We start from the raw sequence: 17,433 nt of genomic DNA, 5'->3' as shown, positions 1-17,433 counted from the left end.
CGATATTGTCCTCTTTGGACTTTCCTTTTCGGACTTAAAGGGGTGGATTTGGGGGCGGTCCCACATCGATTGGAGGAAGTAAAGACTGCCAGTGAGGATACTGGGCCCCGAGGGAGTGGATTGTGATGTCCCATATTGGTTGGGGAGGAGAACAAACCACCCTTTATAAGGGTGTGGAAACCTTCCCCTAGTAGACGTGTTTTAAAGCCTTGAGGGGAAAGTCCAAAGAGGACAATATCTACTAGCGGTGGGCTAAGTTGTTACAAAATTTGACCAAGGCAAGAAATTCCTGCAAAAATATCCTTGCAGAGATGGAGACGCTATGGACATTTCTAACCAGCATGATGTTCTACTAGCTACACTCTAATGTCTAAGATGGCATTAAATTGAGCAACAAAATTTGATGTGAATGCTTATAATTTCATTGAAAGTTTGTCAATATTATGAAGAAAATGGGATCATTCCTTTTGGAATAACTACTAAAAGTAACCACACATGTTATGCATGTATTTGCATGTATTCATATTAATGAGGTGAGGCTTGAAAATCGTGAATTTTAGTCAAATTTAAAGAATTATTTAAAAAAAAAAAAATCACATGGATTAGCTAATTAATTCAATTATGATTTAATTTAATGCAATGTTTATCTGAATTTAAATTATACCCATAATAATTAACGAATTAAAAGGAATGCAGATTTAAATGATGAAATTACAGCAAATTGTTTAATTCCAGACCGTCAGATTTGGGATATGATTCATGGAAAAATAAGTAAAATAAATAAATAAATAAATAAGGCAAAACTTTGGTCAAAGTTGTTTGGTCAGAGATTGGAATTTCAGTGCCCACTGATTTCATAAAGTTATCGTCACTTGTACTATCCATTTCGTAAAAATGTACCTTAATTTCAACGAACCTCCAAAAACTACGCCGTTTAATTAATTAAATTAATTAATTAATTATCAAGACAATAGGATTATAATTTAATTGAATTAATTTTTAAAAAGATTTTAATCGAATTATTTAACTCGAAGTCTTTTTTATTTTTTATTTTTTATTTTTTTATTTTTGCCGTGGACTTCAAAGTATAAAGCTCGTGTGGTTTGAATATGGACTCAAAGGCTTTGTTGAATTTGACTTTAATTAGAAATACAGAAACAAGTTGAGTTTTTTGTTTTAATAAATGGGTTAAATATCATTTAATAAATTAATGTTGGAAAAAAATAAACCTAGATTTTGTCGTTTAGTGTAGAAAAATAGAGAATAATTTCCAAGAATTTGAATTTATTTTAGAAAACAAAAAAAATAGAGACGAGAAATAATAATTAGAAATACCTAATCCGACGTGGGGGAAAGCAAAACGGCGTCGTATTAAGTCTCAAACATTAATCGACGGGGGATGGGGAGTTGGGGGATGGGTGAAAGCGACGAAACCAGGGGCTTGACACGGTTTCTACAGAATGGCATTTTGGAAATTAAGCACTGAATTTGGAGCATTTAATTTAAAAAAGAACGTTAAAGTCACCTAGGGATCTGCGAAGAAGCAGCATGCAATTTCGTTTTAAAATTTATATATATATATATTTATTTATTTTCCGAGGAATTCTTTTAATTATTGACGTCGAATTTTCGAAGGTTCATACAGATTTCCTAGGAGTAGGAATTGGGTGGTTCGTAGTGTAGGGTAACATTACGTGGTCTAACGCGGTAACGATGACGGCATAACGGCGTTATATCAAAACGACGAATGACAAAATCCAACTCAGCAGAACAATAATCCATCACCGTCCGTCACCAACAATCCGTCACTGCCACTATACGCGGTCACCAACAAGATGTCGCCACGTCAAAGTTGTAAATTGATTTTATCGTCACCGCCAACGCAACAGCGGTCCCTCAATTTGAAGATAAATTCGGTTTGAGATTCGTAATTGTTAAAGGGCAATTGGTCGGCGACGCCTCCTTAATAAAGAGAAAAGGAAAAGGGATTTATGTGTAATTTAAAAAAGAAAAGGGGGCAAAAGGCAATTAGGATAGAATGTTGGGGAATGGGAATAAAGACAAGAAAAGTGAGGGGGTGGATGGTAATAGAGTTGTCGTCATGGTGCAGCCATATCTATGAACTGATTTGGGACTGCTTTTATTTTACTTTTAATTTATTTTTAATTTTACATGCAACCGTGTGTGTGGGAACTGATGTTTGTTGGGTCGGTGACTTTCAAGGAATAGAATTTACAACTCAACTCAATCTAACCTCTATTTTGAGTTGGGCGGTACTATTCGGTTGTTTTTCTTATTTATTATTTATTTAAAAGAATTATACTTATCTACCATACATGTTACGTTAACTCGATTAAGAGGAGAATAAAACATTTTTTTTTTTATAAGGGTGTGGAAACCTATCTAAATTAGATGTGTTTTAAAACCGTGAGGCTGACGAAGATATGTAACGGGTCAAAACGGACGATATTTGTTAGCCGTAGATTTGGGATGTAACAAAAATCTCATAAAGTTCAAATATCAGCTCATCACTAACATTTATTACAATTTTAAAAGTAGGGTTAGATTATAATCCTATTTTCGAGTTGATCGGGTTGTCTTGATAGAAAAAAATGTTAACTAGTAGATATTGTTCGCTTTGACCTGTAACGTATCACCGATAGCCTCACGGTTTTAAAACGTATCTATTAGGGAGAGGTTTCCATGCTTTATAAGGAATTTTTCGTTTCCCTCTTTAATTGATGTGGGATCTCACAATCCACCCTCCTTGGGGGCCAGCGTCCTCGCTCACTCGCTTGCTCTGTGTCTTACTTTGATACGATTTGTATCAGACGCGTTGTGAGCTTCTACATTGGTTGGAGATGAGAACGAAACATTATTTATAAAGATGAGGAAACCTCTTGCTAACAAATAAATTTTAAAAATCTTGAGCGAAAATCCAAGGAGAACAAAACCAAAAGGGCGCGTAGTTTGGTGGGAGACTATATAATAATATGGAAATTTGAATTTTTGAAATTATATTTAACATTATATTATATTTCCAAGTCAAATATTATTGAATTTATAAGAAAATTTATAAGAATGTTGGAACTTTGTACATTCCCTCCAATTTCCCTATAGGCTGCTGTAAGGCACGAGCCCAGTAATATATTGGGCCTTACCTGTCACGAGCCCATTAAAATATTGGGCCTTACCTGTCACGAGCCCAATTTATTTTATTTTGAAAAATAGCTTCGTACAGCTCCACTTATCCAAATATTAGTTCCAAAATAATCGGTTCTTAATCTTAATTTACCATATTATTAACACACTAATCCTCCATTATCCACATAATTTAATCCCTTCTGGATAACATCTCTTCTTCCAAGTTCCAACCACAATGGCCTGAGCTTCATCTCCATCCATAACCTCCCCAACAATGGCCACCTCTTTCAGATCCCGAATCCACCACTTCCCAATCTCCCCCACTTTCAAAAACCCCTCTGTTTCTCCTCCTCCATTTCCAATCAAGGCCACTTCCCCTCTCAGAGGCCCTTTCCGGCCTCTCGCAGCCTCTGCGCCGCCGCAATCCCCCGCCAAACCCTTAAAAACTCCTCATCCGTTGGATTTCAAGATAATCGACGAAACCCCAATTGGGAACTCGAGGTTTTTGATCATCGGAGCCGTCTCGGTGGGCGTTGCTCTGTTTCTGATGGGTTGCGATGGCGATAGGGCTCTGGCTTTGGGGCCTGAAGGGCCGTTGGTGGAGGAATTCTGGGACAATGTAAGAAGATACGCAATATATGCTGTCACTGTAAGTACGGGTGCTCTTTACACTATTCTTCTTCCCATTTTCGAGCTGCTGAAGAACCCCATTACTGCTGTTCTTGTTTTGGCTATTTTTGGGGGTGCCATTTTCGTTATTTCTCAAGTTCTATCTGCTATGGTTGGTGTCAATGAGTTTTCTTATGATTATGCCTATTGACCCATCAAATGGATATCTTACATTGCATTGTGCTAAATTTAAGATTGTTTCCATTGTGTCTGCAATGATATTGAAGGTTTCAACGGGTAGCTTGGTTACTTTCTTGTATCCTAAGAGTATATGATTCATTTTCTCAATGCAGCCTTACTATGCAATCTGTTTGAGAAATCCCATGAATCAAATCATTCATGGCTGAACTAATTTGGCCGCCACCCACTAAACCATATCTTACATACCTCCTTAAACTTATGGCTGAAGAGAAGCTTGACACTTACAAGGTTAAAAAGGCTCGAGTAGGAGTGTAATGGCCCTATAAAGGATGCTTTCCCTTCCGATTTCTACACCCTTACAAAGGATGCTTCGTTCTCCTCCCAAACCGATGCGGGATCTTAGGCTTTCCCTCTCGGTTTCCACACATGCTTCATTCTCCTCCCTAACCGATGTGGGATCTCACAATTCACTCCCCTTCAGGGTCCAGCGTCCTCACAGTCATTCGTTCTCTTCTCCAATCGAGGTGGGACCCTCCTTCGGGGCTAGCGTCCTTGCTGGTGCACCACCTCGTGTCCACCCCTTTCGGGGCTCAGCTTCCTCGCTGGCATGTCACCCAGTGTCCCCTTATAAAGAATGTTTTGATCTTACAAGGAGAAAAGTGGTCGGCCTTTGGAGAGTGATTGAAAATCAGTGCTTTAGTGAATGGATATGCAAAGCTATTCCCTAATGAATACGAAAATTCCAACAATAAATGGTTACAATAATCTAACTTTTTATAAATGAATGACTTGTTGTGATGAACTTGTAATAATGGAATGACTTGTTCTTTACTCAAATATCATCCAATTGACAGAAGATTATAACAGATTGTACACAGAAAGTTGATCATCAAATGATGTAATGTGAGAAGTTCTTAGAAAACTAAAGGATCATACACAATTCATAAGGTCCCACAAGGGCTATCTGCTCATAGGCTTGTTAAGTCAAGAAGAACAAGTTACAGAAGATACAGAAAGAGGGTAAGGAAAAGTGTTAGCATATTGAAATGACAGAGTTTGTCCAGGAGCAAGAGCCTTGCCGTCGTTGATAAGGCAGTCATCATACTTGACTCGCCGGAAAATTCTTGGATTCACCAATCTGGCTGAGCTGAACCAACCACATTTCATGTGAATGTTGGAGATGCTGCAGCCTGAAGAACATGAATTTAAGATCTGAACTATGAATGATGGAATCCCATCTGGAAGTGGAGCTGTTTGCCCTTGAAACACAACCACCTCGTCTTTCGAACATTCTGAACCAACCCGATTCATCCCTCGACCTGTTTAGAATAAGATTCATGGTTTATAAGTAAAGAACTAATGAACAATTGTAACAATGAGTTTCTTACCAGTTTTAGAAGACTGAAGCGACATCCAAGAAATTCCACTGTTTTTTTCTCTTGCAGCTGCCTGAACAACACTCAAACGAACCAACTTGAACGCTGAATATTGCAAATCAAAAGACAGTAAAACTGGTTGGGTATAAATTTAAATGACATGGGGAAGAAGATCCACTAAAAGAACAGAAGAATTACCAAGAAACAGGGAAAAACAGAGGAAAAAACTGCGAAAAGCACCGCCTTTCATGGCTGTTCACTTTCTTTCTGAAATAGCTTCAAAAGGGGTGTATGTAAAAGCATGTGCAAAGAGATTGGAGTGTAGAATGACGTTTTTGAAAAGGAAGACCAAATCAGTGGAGTGAGCACACGTGTGAACAAAATGGAATTAAAAACAGAGGCTCCGTCTTCATCTGCTAAACCTGGAGGGCTACTTATAAAAGCAGAGTGAGCTGGGTGTGTCCGCCATTAATGGCGTCAAAGGTCTAGCAGCCATATGAAGGGCTGTGTTCCTTAAACTGGGTGATGAAATTCACAGAGGGAGAGAGGTGGGGAAGAGGAAAGGCTGTTCTTTTTCGGTCCACAGAGCCGCCGCCAAAAGCAGGGGATGTCGGCTATGATGTGCGGCGTTATTTATGTAGTTGTCTGTGTCTGATTTGAGGGCCAATCGAAATATGGGCAGAATCTTTAGTAGTTGGACATTAGTTGCATTTTTTAAAATGAGCTAAATTATTAAAAATATTATTTTTGATCTTTTAATAATGTTCTATACCAAGTTGAACTCTTCCCACAACCTTAATTCCTTCAACAACTCCCTAACTTTTTCTGTAAAAACAAAACGGCTAACCTTAATTTCTTCGCAATCTTCAACAACAGGCCCCACTTCCCATTATTCAGCAATGACGTGGCACTTTGCATCTCAGTACGCAACTCCCTTCTCAATCATCACCCTCCATCTCCAATTCAAAACTACTTCACGAAATCATCAGCCATTCCCATCCTTCCAAACAAAGCCAACCATTAATTAATGCCAATTTCTCTGCACAAAACCAGCATAGTTTTATAAGTTTCTTTCGTCTTCCCTTACCTATAAATATGGTTGCTTTCCTTTCACAGCCTCTTGCCTCAACTTCAAATCGTCTTCCTTTGAAAGAGATCCGTAGCCATGGCTTTAGGATGGCTACTTTATTCAGCAGCTCGTCTTCTCGGGAACCCGAATCATGAGGTCCATGGCTACGGTGAAGAGAGGAGCTCAAAAGGGGAAAAGGGTTGTGAAGAAATATGCACTTCTTCTGGGTTTCAAATGCCTCTTCATTACCCTCACTACACCAAGGCAGATTACCAGAAGATGGAAGAGTGGAAGGTGGATCAGCTTCTCAAGGAATATGGCTTGAGCTTTCAAGGCAGTTTGGAGGAGAAGAGGGCCTTTGCAATGGGTGCATTTCTATGGCCTGATCAGTATTAATACTCGGGACGAACGAACGAACAAACGATGTGGGTATCTGTTTAAAACATAATCTGTATCTGTTTAATAGAATATGATCTCCATACGTTTTCTGTATAATAAAGAGAGAGAACAATGATATCAATGGGTTATGAGTACTAAATAGAAAGAACTATCTGATATAAACCAACGCCCATTTTATGAGTACTCATTCAAGAAACAATGCTACCCTATTCATCTAACTATGACCAAAACATTCAGTACAAGTTCTATGAATCAGCCAAGATTGGTCAGTGTAAGTTCATATATGCTGAGATGTAAATAGATCATTCGCTTTGAGTCGAAATTATTCATACCGAATTTTCCAGATGCTTTTGATAACATTCAGCTTTGGACCGCCTCGATCGATAACTTTACATCTCTTAGATATTCTAGCCACGAGCCAGGTGCATACTTATTGAGTCAAAAGCCTGTACAACCATTACCATTCCAAGCATGCAGTTCTCTTCCTTCCTTAATATTACATTGTGTGACTTCGACGTCCTTCGTCTGTCTCCATTGCAGACAGCTATGAAAGGAAGTCAGATAAAGAACAATCAGTTCGGGAGAATGTCGAGTTCATAGCAATTCCTTAGCAGAAGCATTAACCATTTGGCGATTCTGTCAAATCCATAGCTGCAACCCCGTCGCTCTCTGGCATTCTCCTAATCTCGTTAAGAAGTCTTGTGATCTCTTTCATCAGTTCCCTACGGACATGCTCACTACGTTCCTTGGTAATGGAAGATTCGGCAAAAAGAGTCTCGGTAAGGCGCTGATATTCATGAAACCAATGCCCATCGTTACTCTCGATACCGTGACCATCGCTTAAGGCTAGAGAGCTTTCCCGCCTCCATCTACTTAAATAGTATTTATCAGGAAGCTGAAAGTAATTCTTTATAATGAATATGCGCAAAGCATGTCTGCATAGCATGCCTGAGGATTCAAACTCCTTACAAGAGCAGTGAATCTGTTCGCTGTCTTCAATCCACATCACAAGACGCTCTCCATCCATCTTCTTGAAGTGGTGTATGAGATATGATCCATCCGCCATTTCAGATGCAGCATACTGCATGGCCAACACTAATTCATGCTGTAAAGCATTGAAGGCAAAAGGGGTGAGGATGCTTCGTGCATGTTCTTCGATCGGTATATTCGTCTTTAATTGCAAATATTGCATCTCCTGATGCTCATGGTTTTGGAAGTTGGCTGAAATACCAACCTGAACGAAATTGAAAGAACAGAAATGACGAATCCGAGGGCTGTAAAATCAAAAAAAGAAAGTATTTGATTTCCCAGAAAGTTACCTGCTCGAAAAAGCTACGCAAACACGTCTGTGCACTAAAAACTCCTTTCAAGAACGTATCGACAGCCTTGAAATAGGCTGATGTTGCCATTTGAGCTAAAAGACAACCTCTTATGTAAGATGGTACCCAGTATTCCCGAAATGAAAATAGTAAATCGAGGTGCTTGTCTGAAACGAGACCAAACGTTGATACCATTTGATCCCATCGAATTTCAAAATCCTCTGAACTCTCCACAGAATACAGCAAATCGAATTCGGATTTGAACTCTGCATAACGAGGTCCGAGATAAAGAGAAAACCAACTAGATACCTTCGACAAAATATTCCATCTCGAAATTACGTGCTTTGTGCCAGGTAATTCACTTCTTATTGCATCTCTAAGCCCTGGATCAAGATCAGTCAAAATTGTCTGCGGGAATGTGCCTCTCATGAAACGAATAAAGGTCTGTAATTTTACGGTGAAGATGTACGAACGCTCAGAATTTCATAAACTAATACGAAAAAAGAACAACAAAGAGAGAAATATACTATATACCTGAAAAGCCCAAGCCAACGAACGAGGCGTTTCATCTTGCAACAAAACACAACCAAAGAAAATAGTCCTACCATGGTTATCAATGCCAAGCCACACTCCCAATAGTAACCCATATGTGATTGATGAATAAGTAGTGTCAAAATAGACAACATCCCCAAACATGTCATAAGCATTAACAGAGTCCCCATATGACCAAGCAACATGTTCAACCTTATCATTTGCATCAACTGTGAAGTCATAAACAAACTCTTCATCTGATTCTTTCGTGGCTTTGCAAGCCTCTAGAAGCTCTATTGTATCAATTTCCCGTTTTTTGTTTAGCAGCGCATCGTGTTCTTGAACGATCTTCTTACGATTTTGAACGAAGTTTCTAACATCTCTCTCCAAAAAAGGCAATTGACCTCCATGAATGCCCTTTTCCAATTCCAATACCTTCACTATCCGATGAATGGGAAACCCAGCTTTTGAAAGCAGAAGTATGCGTTCTTGGTCGGCCTCGTGAATTTTTCGATACGCAGGAAGGAGGCGAACTTGGTCATCTTCAAGAAGTTCATGGTTATGTACATTGCTGAATTGCACTACAAACCATTGAGAAACTCCTTCACTGACTTCCTTTGACAAATACATCTTAGCATCACACCCACAACGCACCGATTTCCTATCTCTATGATTCTCCCCAATGGGTTTCTTCTTTGCAGGTGCAAATCCCGAACGATAACATACAAAATCTCGTTTATAAACACCCAATTGCGGGCTAAGTCTAGATCGCTCTTTCCTAATCGAAAACCCATTTCTCCTAGCGAAATTCCCATAATACTCAAACGCATCAGTGTCATTCTTAAACACCATTCCCACATAAGGGGAAACCATAGCTTCAGATGACACCCTTTCGGACTTAGCTAACTCGGCTGCGACAGAAGTTTCTTCGCCTTCTCCTTCATATGAAACATAACATTTCCAATCCCCACAAGGGCATTGCTGCCGTCGAATCCATACGTTTTTCGACGGTATGGATGCCATTGCCGACGGGTAGCTAAAGATTCTAATACAATATCAAAATTCTCGAGACTAACATGGAATCCACGGCGCAAACCAAACCTTAAATCTATTAATGACACTCATTTGCAGACATGACAATCATTTACGTTCATGAGAAACAGAATGATTTAGTGGTCTTGAAGCTGAATTGAGCTCTAATTAATAAACCCAGAATGATTTAGTGGTCTTGAAGCTGAATTGAGCTCTAATTAATAAACCCAGAATGATTTACGTACCATAGATGACGGATATGCGGATTAAACTCTCATTCCTCTTCAGTTCATAATCAAATCTCACCGGCTGGCTTGTGTTGTTTCTCTTCCGCCTTTGTTTTCCCTTTGCTCCTCCAGACGATTACACCAAACAGCGGAAGCGTTCGCCCAACCAAGTTTGAAGTTTTGGGCTTCATTTATTGGGCCTTTAGAACACGTTCACCCAACCAAGTTTGAAGATTTGGGCTTCCTTTATTGGGCCTTGAAGAACACGTTTGCCCAACCAAATTTAAAGTTTTGGGCTTCCTTTATTGGGCCTTTAAGGACACGTTTACCCAACCAAATTTGAAGTTTTGGGCTTTCTTTATTGGGCCTTTAAGAACACGTTCACCTAACCAAGTTTGAAGTTTTGGGCTTCCTTTATTGGGCTTTTGGAATATGTTGACTCTTTACTAGACTTTGTTTATTGGGCCTTTAAGAAAATAATAATAATTATTGGATTAAATCTAAAAAAATAAAACATGATAAATGATTTGAAAATAGGTTATGGAGATGTCCAAAAAATCAAACAATAAATTTGTCACGTCAATATCAATTGTCACTTAATAGATGACAGCCAATGTTTTTGACAATATTATTTCCATTCCAAGCAACCTCTAATTTAGTCTTCAATTTCTAGATTATATCATACATGAATAATTATATGGCCGAGAAACCTCCAAAAGAAAGAAAAATGTTTTTAAATTCAACTGTGACCCTCAAGTAAAGAAAGGGTAAATGAACGAACCGATCTCACATCCGAATGAGAGTAATCTTGAGAATAGGATTACTGAGGTTACTACTCATACTAATAAGGTATAGAGATGCAGGGGAGTGTCGGGACAACGAGATGCTGAATGCTGAATTTCAGATTTTGACATGAATCTTAGACATGGAGGATTACATCAACAACGGGTAAGAGATCAACTTTATAAGCGATTAAACTTTGATTTGTTCGACGAAATATATAAAAAAAAAATTATGAAATTGTTGGTATATTTGAGTAAGTGGAAAATGAAAAGTTAGGTTTAAGTTGATAAAGATAATGGTAGGTTGGAGGCAAATAAACAAATCCATTGCCAAATGAGTACTCTTAGTTGTAATGAAATTAATATACTTTCAAGCAAAGAAGAGTGAATTAATGAAGGTATTAAGGTTGTTTTAGAACAACAAAATTCTTCAATTTCTTCCACAAATGCTTTTCAAAAGGGCTTACTTTAACCAAATTTTAGCGGTGAAGCATCCATAGCTTTCCATCACCACAACAAGACTTCACCACCTCTTTCTTATCCCTTCCTTCCAATATCTCGACCCATTTTCAACTGATTTTATCCTTTCGTCGATGATATTCTTATAAGTAGAATAGTGTGACGATCTAAATTCTAGGTTACTATTGCATCTTAATTTTCGTTAAAAACTTTCTATACTAATTTTGAGATGTTCATAAATATTAAATGATAATATTGTAACAATTCAAGCTCATCACTAGTAGATATTGTCTTATTCAAACTTTTCCTTCGAGAGTTTCTCTTCAAGGTTTCAAAATATGTTGGATAGGAAGAGGTTTCCACACCCTGAATGTTTAGTTCCTCTCTCCAACTAGGTCCTAGCATCCTCGTTGGCGTACCGACCGGTGTTTGGCTTTAATACCATTTGTAACAATTTAAACTCACTGTTAGTATCTATTGTCCTCTTTGAACTTTATCTTCAAGGGTTTCCCTCAAAATTTTAAAACGCATATATTAGGGAGAGATTTCCATATCCTTAATGCTTCGTTTCCCTCTCCAATTGACATATTCTTATAATTTAACAAAAATAACGAAACAAGACCATAGAAACAACTCTACAAACTGTCACATTATACTTATGTCATATAACTAACGCCAAATGAATTCAACAACCGTATAACTCTATATTTTCAAAGTTTTAAGAAGAAAAACGTCTCCTTAACATATAGGGACTAAATAGACATCTCAAGTTAATGAACATAACCGACCAAAAGGGCATTTTTCGAGTTTAGGGTATTATTGAATGGTTCAAATGGCAATCATTTTCATAAGTTAGGTAATAGAATAATGGGGATAAAATCATTCAAAGTTCAAAGCGAAAAACATGAGGACTTATGAAAAAAAAGAACACAAGAAGGTTAGATGTAGATATCCTGATTAGATTGTTAATATGCTTGCTGATCACATTTTAATGAAAAAGATGCGTTTTTGGCAAGCGTCTTAATCATAATTAGTCTCTTTAATCAGCTGGATTAGCGGTCACTAATTCTAAAACGAATGAATCAAAGAAAGTGACCGTTACTGTGAAGAGGAGGGAAGAAGCCGGCTTTGCCGCCTATGAAACGGCGTTTTTTCAAATTTTTTGTTAAATGGAAAATGGAATAAACAAAACCCCATTTCTTCTTCTTCTTCTTCTTCTTCTTCTTCTTCTTCTTCTTCCTCTCTTTACGCTCAATCCCTTAAGCTATGGGACTCTGTTTTCTTTTTCACCAATAAAAACCTCACTGCCCTTTGCTTTTCTTCCATTTTTAATTCCACCCCTGTTTTGTGTTGTTCTTCCTCTGTTGTCTCAGTAGATAAAAAACCGACCGGAATGGTGTTAAACATGGGGAGTTACGAGGAACATGTCGGCAGAGAAGAGGGTTCTGTTGTCCTTCTTGATCCTGTTGTGTTGGAGCTCAACCGTTTGCAGAACCTTCTAGCAGGTTGTTGTTCTTGTTTTTGTTTGAGAAGAAGTGTTGAGCTGATTTGCACTTATGGGTCTGTCCTGTTTATTCTTTATATATATATATATATGGGTTTCTTTGATGTTTGTGGAATGATTTTGTTCATTGCTCGAGGTGATGGTGGCATGCAGTAGTGAGCTTGTGATGCTTGTGCAGAAGAATCAGTTCATTTTGGTTGTTTAATCTTAGTTTTATCTTGTCTAAATGAAACCATTGAATAATGACTTTTCTTGTTGTTTCAGATAATGGTTTTTAAAATGGAGGGAATCAATCAGTTTTCTGTTCTTTGATCCTTTGAATTTTGATGTTTTTTCATTGATTTGTTTGTAAATTTGGCTTAGTTTGTGGGATCACGGTAAAGTGGACAATATCAATTAGCGGTGGGCTTGGGCTATTACAAATGATATCAGAGCCAGATATCAAGCGGTGTGCCAACGAGAACCCTGGGCCCCAAGGGGTGGATTGCGAGATCCCTGGGGACGTTGGGCCCCAAGGGGTGGATTGCGAGATCCCTGGGGACGTTGGGCCCCAAGGGGGTGGATTGTGAGATCCCTGAGGACGTTGGGCCCCAAAGGGTGGATTGTGAGATGCCTGAGGACGTTGGGCCCTAAAGGGGTGGATTGTGAGATCCCTGAGGACGTTGGGCCCCAAAGGGGTGGATTGTGAGATCACACAGGAGAGGGAAACGAAACATTTCTTGTAAGGGTATTGAAATCTCTTCCTAACGGCGATAGTAAGGGACCAAAGACAATATCCGCTAACCGCGGCTTGGGCTGTTTACAAATTGTGAGATTCCATAGGAGAGGAACGAAACATTCCTTATAAGGGTGTGGAAACCTTTTCCTAATAGATGTTTTAAAACCGTGAGGCTGACATCGATACGTAACGGGCCAAAACCGGACAATATCTAAGCGGTAGGCTTGAGCCGTTACATAGTACCAAACATATACTATCAGTCTTACACTTTCCACGGACATGTTTTTGAAAATTTACAGAGAAGAACAGGGAGCTGGGAGCTGCACACAGTGAAATCAAGGCCTTGAAAGCCACAGAAGCCAAGAAAGACAAAGCTCTAGAAGAGGTCACTGCTTGAATCATCTGTAACACATTAATTTACAAAGAGGATGAACTATTAACATGTTCTAACTCTTACGTTTTGGATTTATAATTCTCAGCTGAAAAGTGAAGTTGATAAACTTGACGACAAGCTTAGAGCCACTGAGAATCTCCTTGAACACAAGGTTGATAGTTCACCTTTGGAGTTTATTTAACCATTCCTGACTTCTTATGCTTACTACAATGAATGTTATGAATATACAGAACCTTGAAATAAAGAGACTAACAACCGAGAAGAAAGATGCAGTGGCTGCACAATATGCTGCAGAAGCTACACTCAGAAGGGTATATGCAAATCAGAAAGACGACGATTCGCTTACTCTCGCGTCGGTTGTCGCTCCTCTTGAAGCGAAAATCAAAATGTACAAGAATGAGGTGAGCTAAGAAGCTTATTATGAACTATATCTGCCATCATCCCATGTTGCCAAAATGTGTCCATGTCTGTGTCTTTCAGGTGTTGTTACTGCAAGAGGATAAGAAAGCTTTGGAGCGTCTCACGAAGTCGAAGGAAGCGGCGCTGCTCGAAGCAGAGAAGATTCTACGGAGCGCGCTTGAGAGAGCTCTGATTGTGGAGGAAGTTCAAAATCACAACTTTGAGCTGAAGAGACAGATTGAAATTTGCCAGGCAAGGATTGATTTTACATAGTTGAAAGGCTGTTTTTGTGAAAGAACTAACCATGTCATTGGATTACAAGCAGGAAGAGAACAGGATCCTTGAGAAAACTAATCGCCAAAAGGTTATTGAAGTTGAAAGGCTTGGGCAAACCATTAAGGATTTAGAGGAGGCCATTCTAGCTGGAGGAGCTACAGCTAACATGGTTCGAGATTATAAGCGACAGATTGAAGAATTACATGTAAGTGTAATAGTGATTTGATGTAGTAGCTAGTGTCATTGATATTGATTTGAATGAACTTATCAGGAAGAGAAGAGGACTCTTGAGAGAGAATTGGCAAGAGCGAAAGTCTCGGCTCACCGTGTCGCTACCGTGGTGGCGAACGAGTGGAAGGATGAAAGTGACAGAGTTATGCCTGTCAAGCAGTGGCTGGAAGAGAGAAGGCTATTGCAGGTACTTTCATAACCTGAGTTTGAATTTTGTTTTCTCGTAGTTCTGTTCAGGATTGTTGGGAGAGGAGTCCCGACTAATTAAGGGGTTGACCATGGGTTTATAACTAAGGAATACATTTCCATTAGTCTGATGTCTTTTGGGAGGTTCATATCATATCATACCATTGTGGAGGTTCGTGGTTCCTAACATAGTTATCATAGTCATGCCTTTAACTTAGAAATGTCAATAGAATCCTCAAGTGTCGAACAAAGAAGTTGTGAGCATCGAAGGTGTAGTGACTCAAGTGTCGAACAAAGGGGGTACTTTGTTCGAGTGCTCCAGAGAAAAGAGTCGAGTCTCAGTTGATGAGAGGTTGTTCGAGTGCTCCATAGGCCTCAGGGGAGGCTCTATGGTGTACTTTGTTTGAGAGCTCTAGAGAAATAGTCGAGCCTCAATTAAGTAGAGGCGGTTTGAGGGCTCCATAGGTCTCAAAGTAGACTTTATGATGTACTTTGTTTGAGGGCTCCAGAGAGTCGAGCCTCAATTTTGGAGAGGGTGTTCAAGGGCTCCATAGGTCTCAGGGGAGACTCTATGGCATACTTTGTTCGAGGGCTCCACAAGCCTCAGGGGAGGCTCTATAATGTACTTTGTTCGAGGGCTCTAGAGAAAGGGTCGAGCCTCAATTAAGTAGAGGTTATTCGAGGGCTCCACAGGCCTCAAGGGAGGCTCTATAGTGTACTTTGTTCGAGGGGAGGATTGTTGAGGAGGAGTCCCACATCCCCTAATTAAGGAGAGTTTATAAGTAAGGAATACATCTCCATTAGCATGAGACATTTTGGAGAAACCAAAAGCAAAACCACAAGAACTAATTCTAAAAGTAGACAACATCATACCATTGTGGAGGTTCGGGGTTCCTAACAAGTTCCTAACCGAAATTCATTTTTGACAAATCCTAGGCAGAGTTGCAAAGAACAAAAGACAAGTTAGCTGTGTCAGAAAGAACAGCCAAAGCAGAAGCACAACTCAAGGTAGTGAACACTTCTTCTATTGAATACAAAGACACATTCTCTCAAAATTTGCTGAAATCTGACCAAAACTGCAGGAAAAATTCAAGCTGAGATTGAAAACATTAGAAGAAGGGCTAAGGCAAATACCAGCTTCCCCTGTAAATACCAAAGCATTCAGTGGATCCCCAAAAACAGAACGATCCAATAACATCTTAGGCTTCTTGACAAGCAATGGAAGGAAGAGATCAACTTCTCTATCAAAGCCTTCTTCAGCCATCATCTCCAAATCTTCCAACATTCTAGTTCAAACAAATGCAGATTATGACAAGGCCACTGCACCACCTGAGTTAAACAGGTCAAACAGCTTGAAGAAGAAATATGCCTCAGCTTGTGAAAACGTAATGAAAAAGAGTATGTGGGCTTCTGGTAGAAGTAAAGTAGTTGATATTACTGAAAAAGAAAACAGAGAAACCATTGATGGTGAAGGATTCCGAGAACCGAACAACCTCAAAAACGAAGATACGGTTTCGGGTTTTCTGTATGACAAAATACAGAAGGAAGTCATTAATTTGAGGAAGCTATGTGAAGTGAAAGATGGGAACTTGAATACAAAAGATGAAGAAATCAAGGTTAATCATTCAACCTCTTATCTATATATATGTTTTCTAGCTGTTCTTGAATTGGATGAAGTTCTTGGCAGGTTCTTATGAAGAAGGTTGATGCATTAACGAAGGCCATGGAAGTAGAGGCTAAGAAAATGAAGAGAGAAGCAGCTGTTAAAGAAAAGGAAGCAGCAGCAGCAGCTGCAGCAGGGAGATTAGAGGAGAAGAACAAGCCCAGGATGGTTCACACCAAAAGGTTTCTGTTTTGTAATAACATCATTTCAGAGTTGTTTGTTTCATTTCATGATTCATGAACTGATTGGTTTCTTTTTGGCATAGCCGTAGGCTATCAACTTGATAACTTGCAGAGGAAATGCATTGAAGAAAGAAAAGGAATCCCAGGACCCAGATGCAGATTTGATTATATCAATCAGTTCTTGTTTTTGTTCTTATTGTAGATACAAAGTTTGCAGTGTGTACGTATGAACAGCTGCTTGGTAATAAGTTTGTTTTAGCTATGTTTTCTCTGCTATGTATACATATTAATGCCATCTGCTTGAGCTTTCTTCGAGGTCCCACTTTAGTTGGGGAAGAGAAACGAAGTATTCTTTGTATTGGTGTGTAAATTTCTCCCTTGTAGATGTATTTTAAGAACTTTGAGGATAAACTTCCAAAAGGACAAATCTGCTAGTGGTGGGTCCCGAAAGGGGGATGGACACGAGGCAGTGTGCCAGCAAGAACGCTGGGCTTCGAAGGGAGGTGGATTGTGAGATCCCACATCGGTTGGGGAGGGGAACGAAGCATTCTTTATAAGGGTGTGGAAACTTCTCCCTAGTAGACCGTTTTAAAACCCTTGAAGGGTGTGGAAACTTCTCCCTAGTAGACCGTTTTAAAACCCTTGAAGGGTGTGGAAACTTCTCCCTAGTAGACCGTTTTAAAACCCTTGAAGGGTGTGGAAACTTCTCCCTAGTAGACCGTTTTAAAACCC

At 39.2% G+C, this 17,433-nt stretch overlaps 5 protein-coding genes across 8 annotated transcripts; 3 read left to right on the top strand and 2 right to left on the bottom strand.

Moving 5' to 3' along the window:
- Positions 1-3,325: 3,325 nt before the first annotated feature.
- Positions 3,326-4,072, top strand: LOC111803269 (uncharacterized). The gene has a single exon (XM_023687598.2). It carries the CDS (start codon positions 3,419-3,421, stop codon positions 3,962-3,964), a length of 546 nt encoding a protein of 181 aa, XP_023543366.1. The 5' UTR covers positions 3,326-3,418; the 3' UTR covers positions 3,965-4,072.
- A 638-nt stretch (positions 4,073-4,710) lies between these two features.
- LOC111804289 (TPD1 protein homolog 1-like) lies at positions 4,711-6,557 on the bottom strand. The gene is made up of 4 exons (XM_023689039.2): positions 6,418-6,557; positions 5,529-6,330; positions 5,343-5,435; positions 4,711-5,273 (listed from the first exon to the last, which is right to left on the bottom strand). The coding sequence occupies exons 2-4, from the start codon at positions 5,578-5,580 to the stop codon at positions 4,939-4,941; spliced, it is 480 nt and encodes a 159-aa protein (XP_023544807.1). The 5' UTR covers positions 5,581-6,330; positions 6,418-6,557; the 3' UTR covers positions 4,711-4,938.
- On the top strand, positions 6,496-6,919 carry LOC147790479 (uncharacterized). The gene has a single exon (XM_087127777.1). It carries the CDS (start codon positions 6,496-6,498, stop codon positions 6,793-6,795), a length of 300 nt encoding a protein of 99 aa, XP_086983903.1. The 3' UTR covers positions 6,796-6,919.
- LOC111804288 (putative protein FAR1-RELATED SEQUENCE 10) lies at positions 6,693-10,059 on the bottom strand. 3 transcript variants are annotated; one of them, XR_002816505.2, is made up of 4 exons: positions 8,652-10,059; positions 8,118-8,561; positions 7,131-8,032; positions 6,693-6,832 (listed from the first exon to the last, which is right to left on the bottom strand). XR_002816505.2 is itself a non-coding variant. In XM_023689037.2 (3 exons), the coding sequence occupies exons 1-3, from the start codon at positions 9,669-9,671 to the stop codon at positions 7,418-7,420; spliced, it is 2,079 nt and encodes a 692-aa protein (XP_023544805.2). In that variant the 5' UTR covers positions 9,672-10,059; the 3' UTR covers positions 6,980-7,417. The 3 variants fall into 3 exon arrangements, 1 of the variants encoding a protein (XP_023544805.2); XR_002816504.2 differs by having other exon boundaries at positions 6,746-6,886; XM_023689037.2 differs by lacking the exon at positions 6,693-6,832 and having other exon boundaries at positions 6,980-8,032.
- Positions 10,060-12,225: 2,166 nt separating this feature from the next.
- On the top strand, positions 12,226-17,016 carry MAP70-5 (microtubule-associated proteins 70-5). Of its 2 annotated transcripts, none has more exons than XM_023688953.2 (11): positions 12,226-12,653; positions 13,670-13,755; positions 13,850-13,915; positions 13,995-14,165; positions 14,245-14,415; positions 14,489-14,644; positions 14,711-14,857; positions 15,793-15,864; positions 15,939-16,472; positions 16,544-16,701; positions 16,791-17,016. In XM_023688953.2, exons 1-11 carry the CDS (start codon positions 12,542-12,544, stop codon positions 16,801-16,803), a joined length of 1,686 nt encoding a protein of 561 aa, XP_023544721.2. In that variant the 5' UTR covers positions 12,226-12,541; the 3' UTR covers positions 16,804-17,016. The 2 variants fall into 2 exon arrangements, with proteins under 2 accessions (XP_023544721.2, XP_023544720.2); XM_023688952.2 differs by having other exon boundaries at positions 12,227-12,653; positions 16,785-17,016.
- Positions 17,017-17,433: the final 417 nt, after the last annotated feature.

The sequence above is a fragment of the Cucurbita pepo genome, chromosome 10 (assembly GCF_057944985.1).
Source record: "Cucurbita pepo subsp. pepo isolate OVF chromosome 10, ASM5794498v1, whole genome shotgun sequence".
Taxonomy (NCBI): Eukaryota; Viridiplantae; Streptophyta; class Magnoliopsida; order Cucurbitales; family Cucurbitaceae; genus Cucurbita; species Cucurbita pepo.
Note: the sequence above shows the minus strand (reverse complement) of the source record. Positions and strands in the feature narration are given on the sequence as shown.

Coding starts and splice junctions, on each gene's coding strand:
- LOC111804288 (XM_023689037.2), bottom strand. CDS start 9,671: ATGGCATCCATACCGTCGAAAAACGTATGGATTCGACGGCAGCAATGC. Junction 8,562..8,651: donor CGTTGGCTTGGGCTTTTCAG/GTATATAGTATA, acceptor GTAAAATTACAG/ACCTTTATTCGTTTCATGAG. Junction 8,033..8,117: donor TGCGTAGCTTTTTCGAGCAG/GTAACTTTCTGG, acceptor AATTTCGTTCAG/GTTGGTATTTCAGCCAACTT.
- LOC147790479 (XM_087127777.1), top strand. CDS start 6,496: ATGGCTTTAGGATGGCTACTTTATTCAGCAGCTCGTCTTCTCGGGAAC.
- MAP70-5 (XM_023688952.2), top strand. CDS start 12,542: ATGGTGTTAAACATGGGGAGTTACGAGGAACATGTCGGCAGAGAAGAG. Junction 13,756..13,849: donor AAGACAAAGCTCTAGAAGAG/GTCACTGCTTGA, acceptor TATAATTCTCAG/CTGAAAAGTGAAGTTGATAA. Junction 14,416..14,488: donor GACAGATTGAAATTTGCCAG/GCAAGGATTGAT, acceptor GATTACAAGCAG/GAAGAGAACAGGATCCTTGA.
- LOC111803269 (XM_023687598.2), top strand. CDS start 3,419: ATGGCCACCTCTTTCAGATCCCGAATCCACCACTTCCCAATCTCCCCC.
- LOC111804289 (XM_023689039.2), bottom strand. CDS start 5,580: ATGAAAGGCGGTGCTTTTCGCAGTTTTTTCCTCTGTTTTTCCCTGTTT. Junction 5,436..5,528: donor CTGTTTTTCCCTGTTTCTTG/GTAATTCTTCTG, acceptor TGCAATATTCAG/CGTTCAAGTTGGTTCGTTTG. Junction 5,274..5,342: donor GCTTCAGTCTTCTAAAACTG/GTAAGAAACTCA, acceptor TATTCTAAACAG/GTCGAGGGATGAATCGGGTT.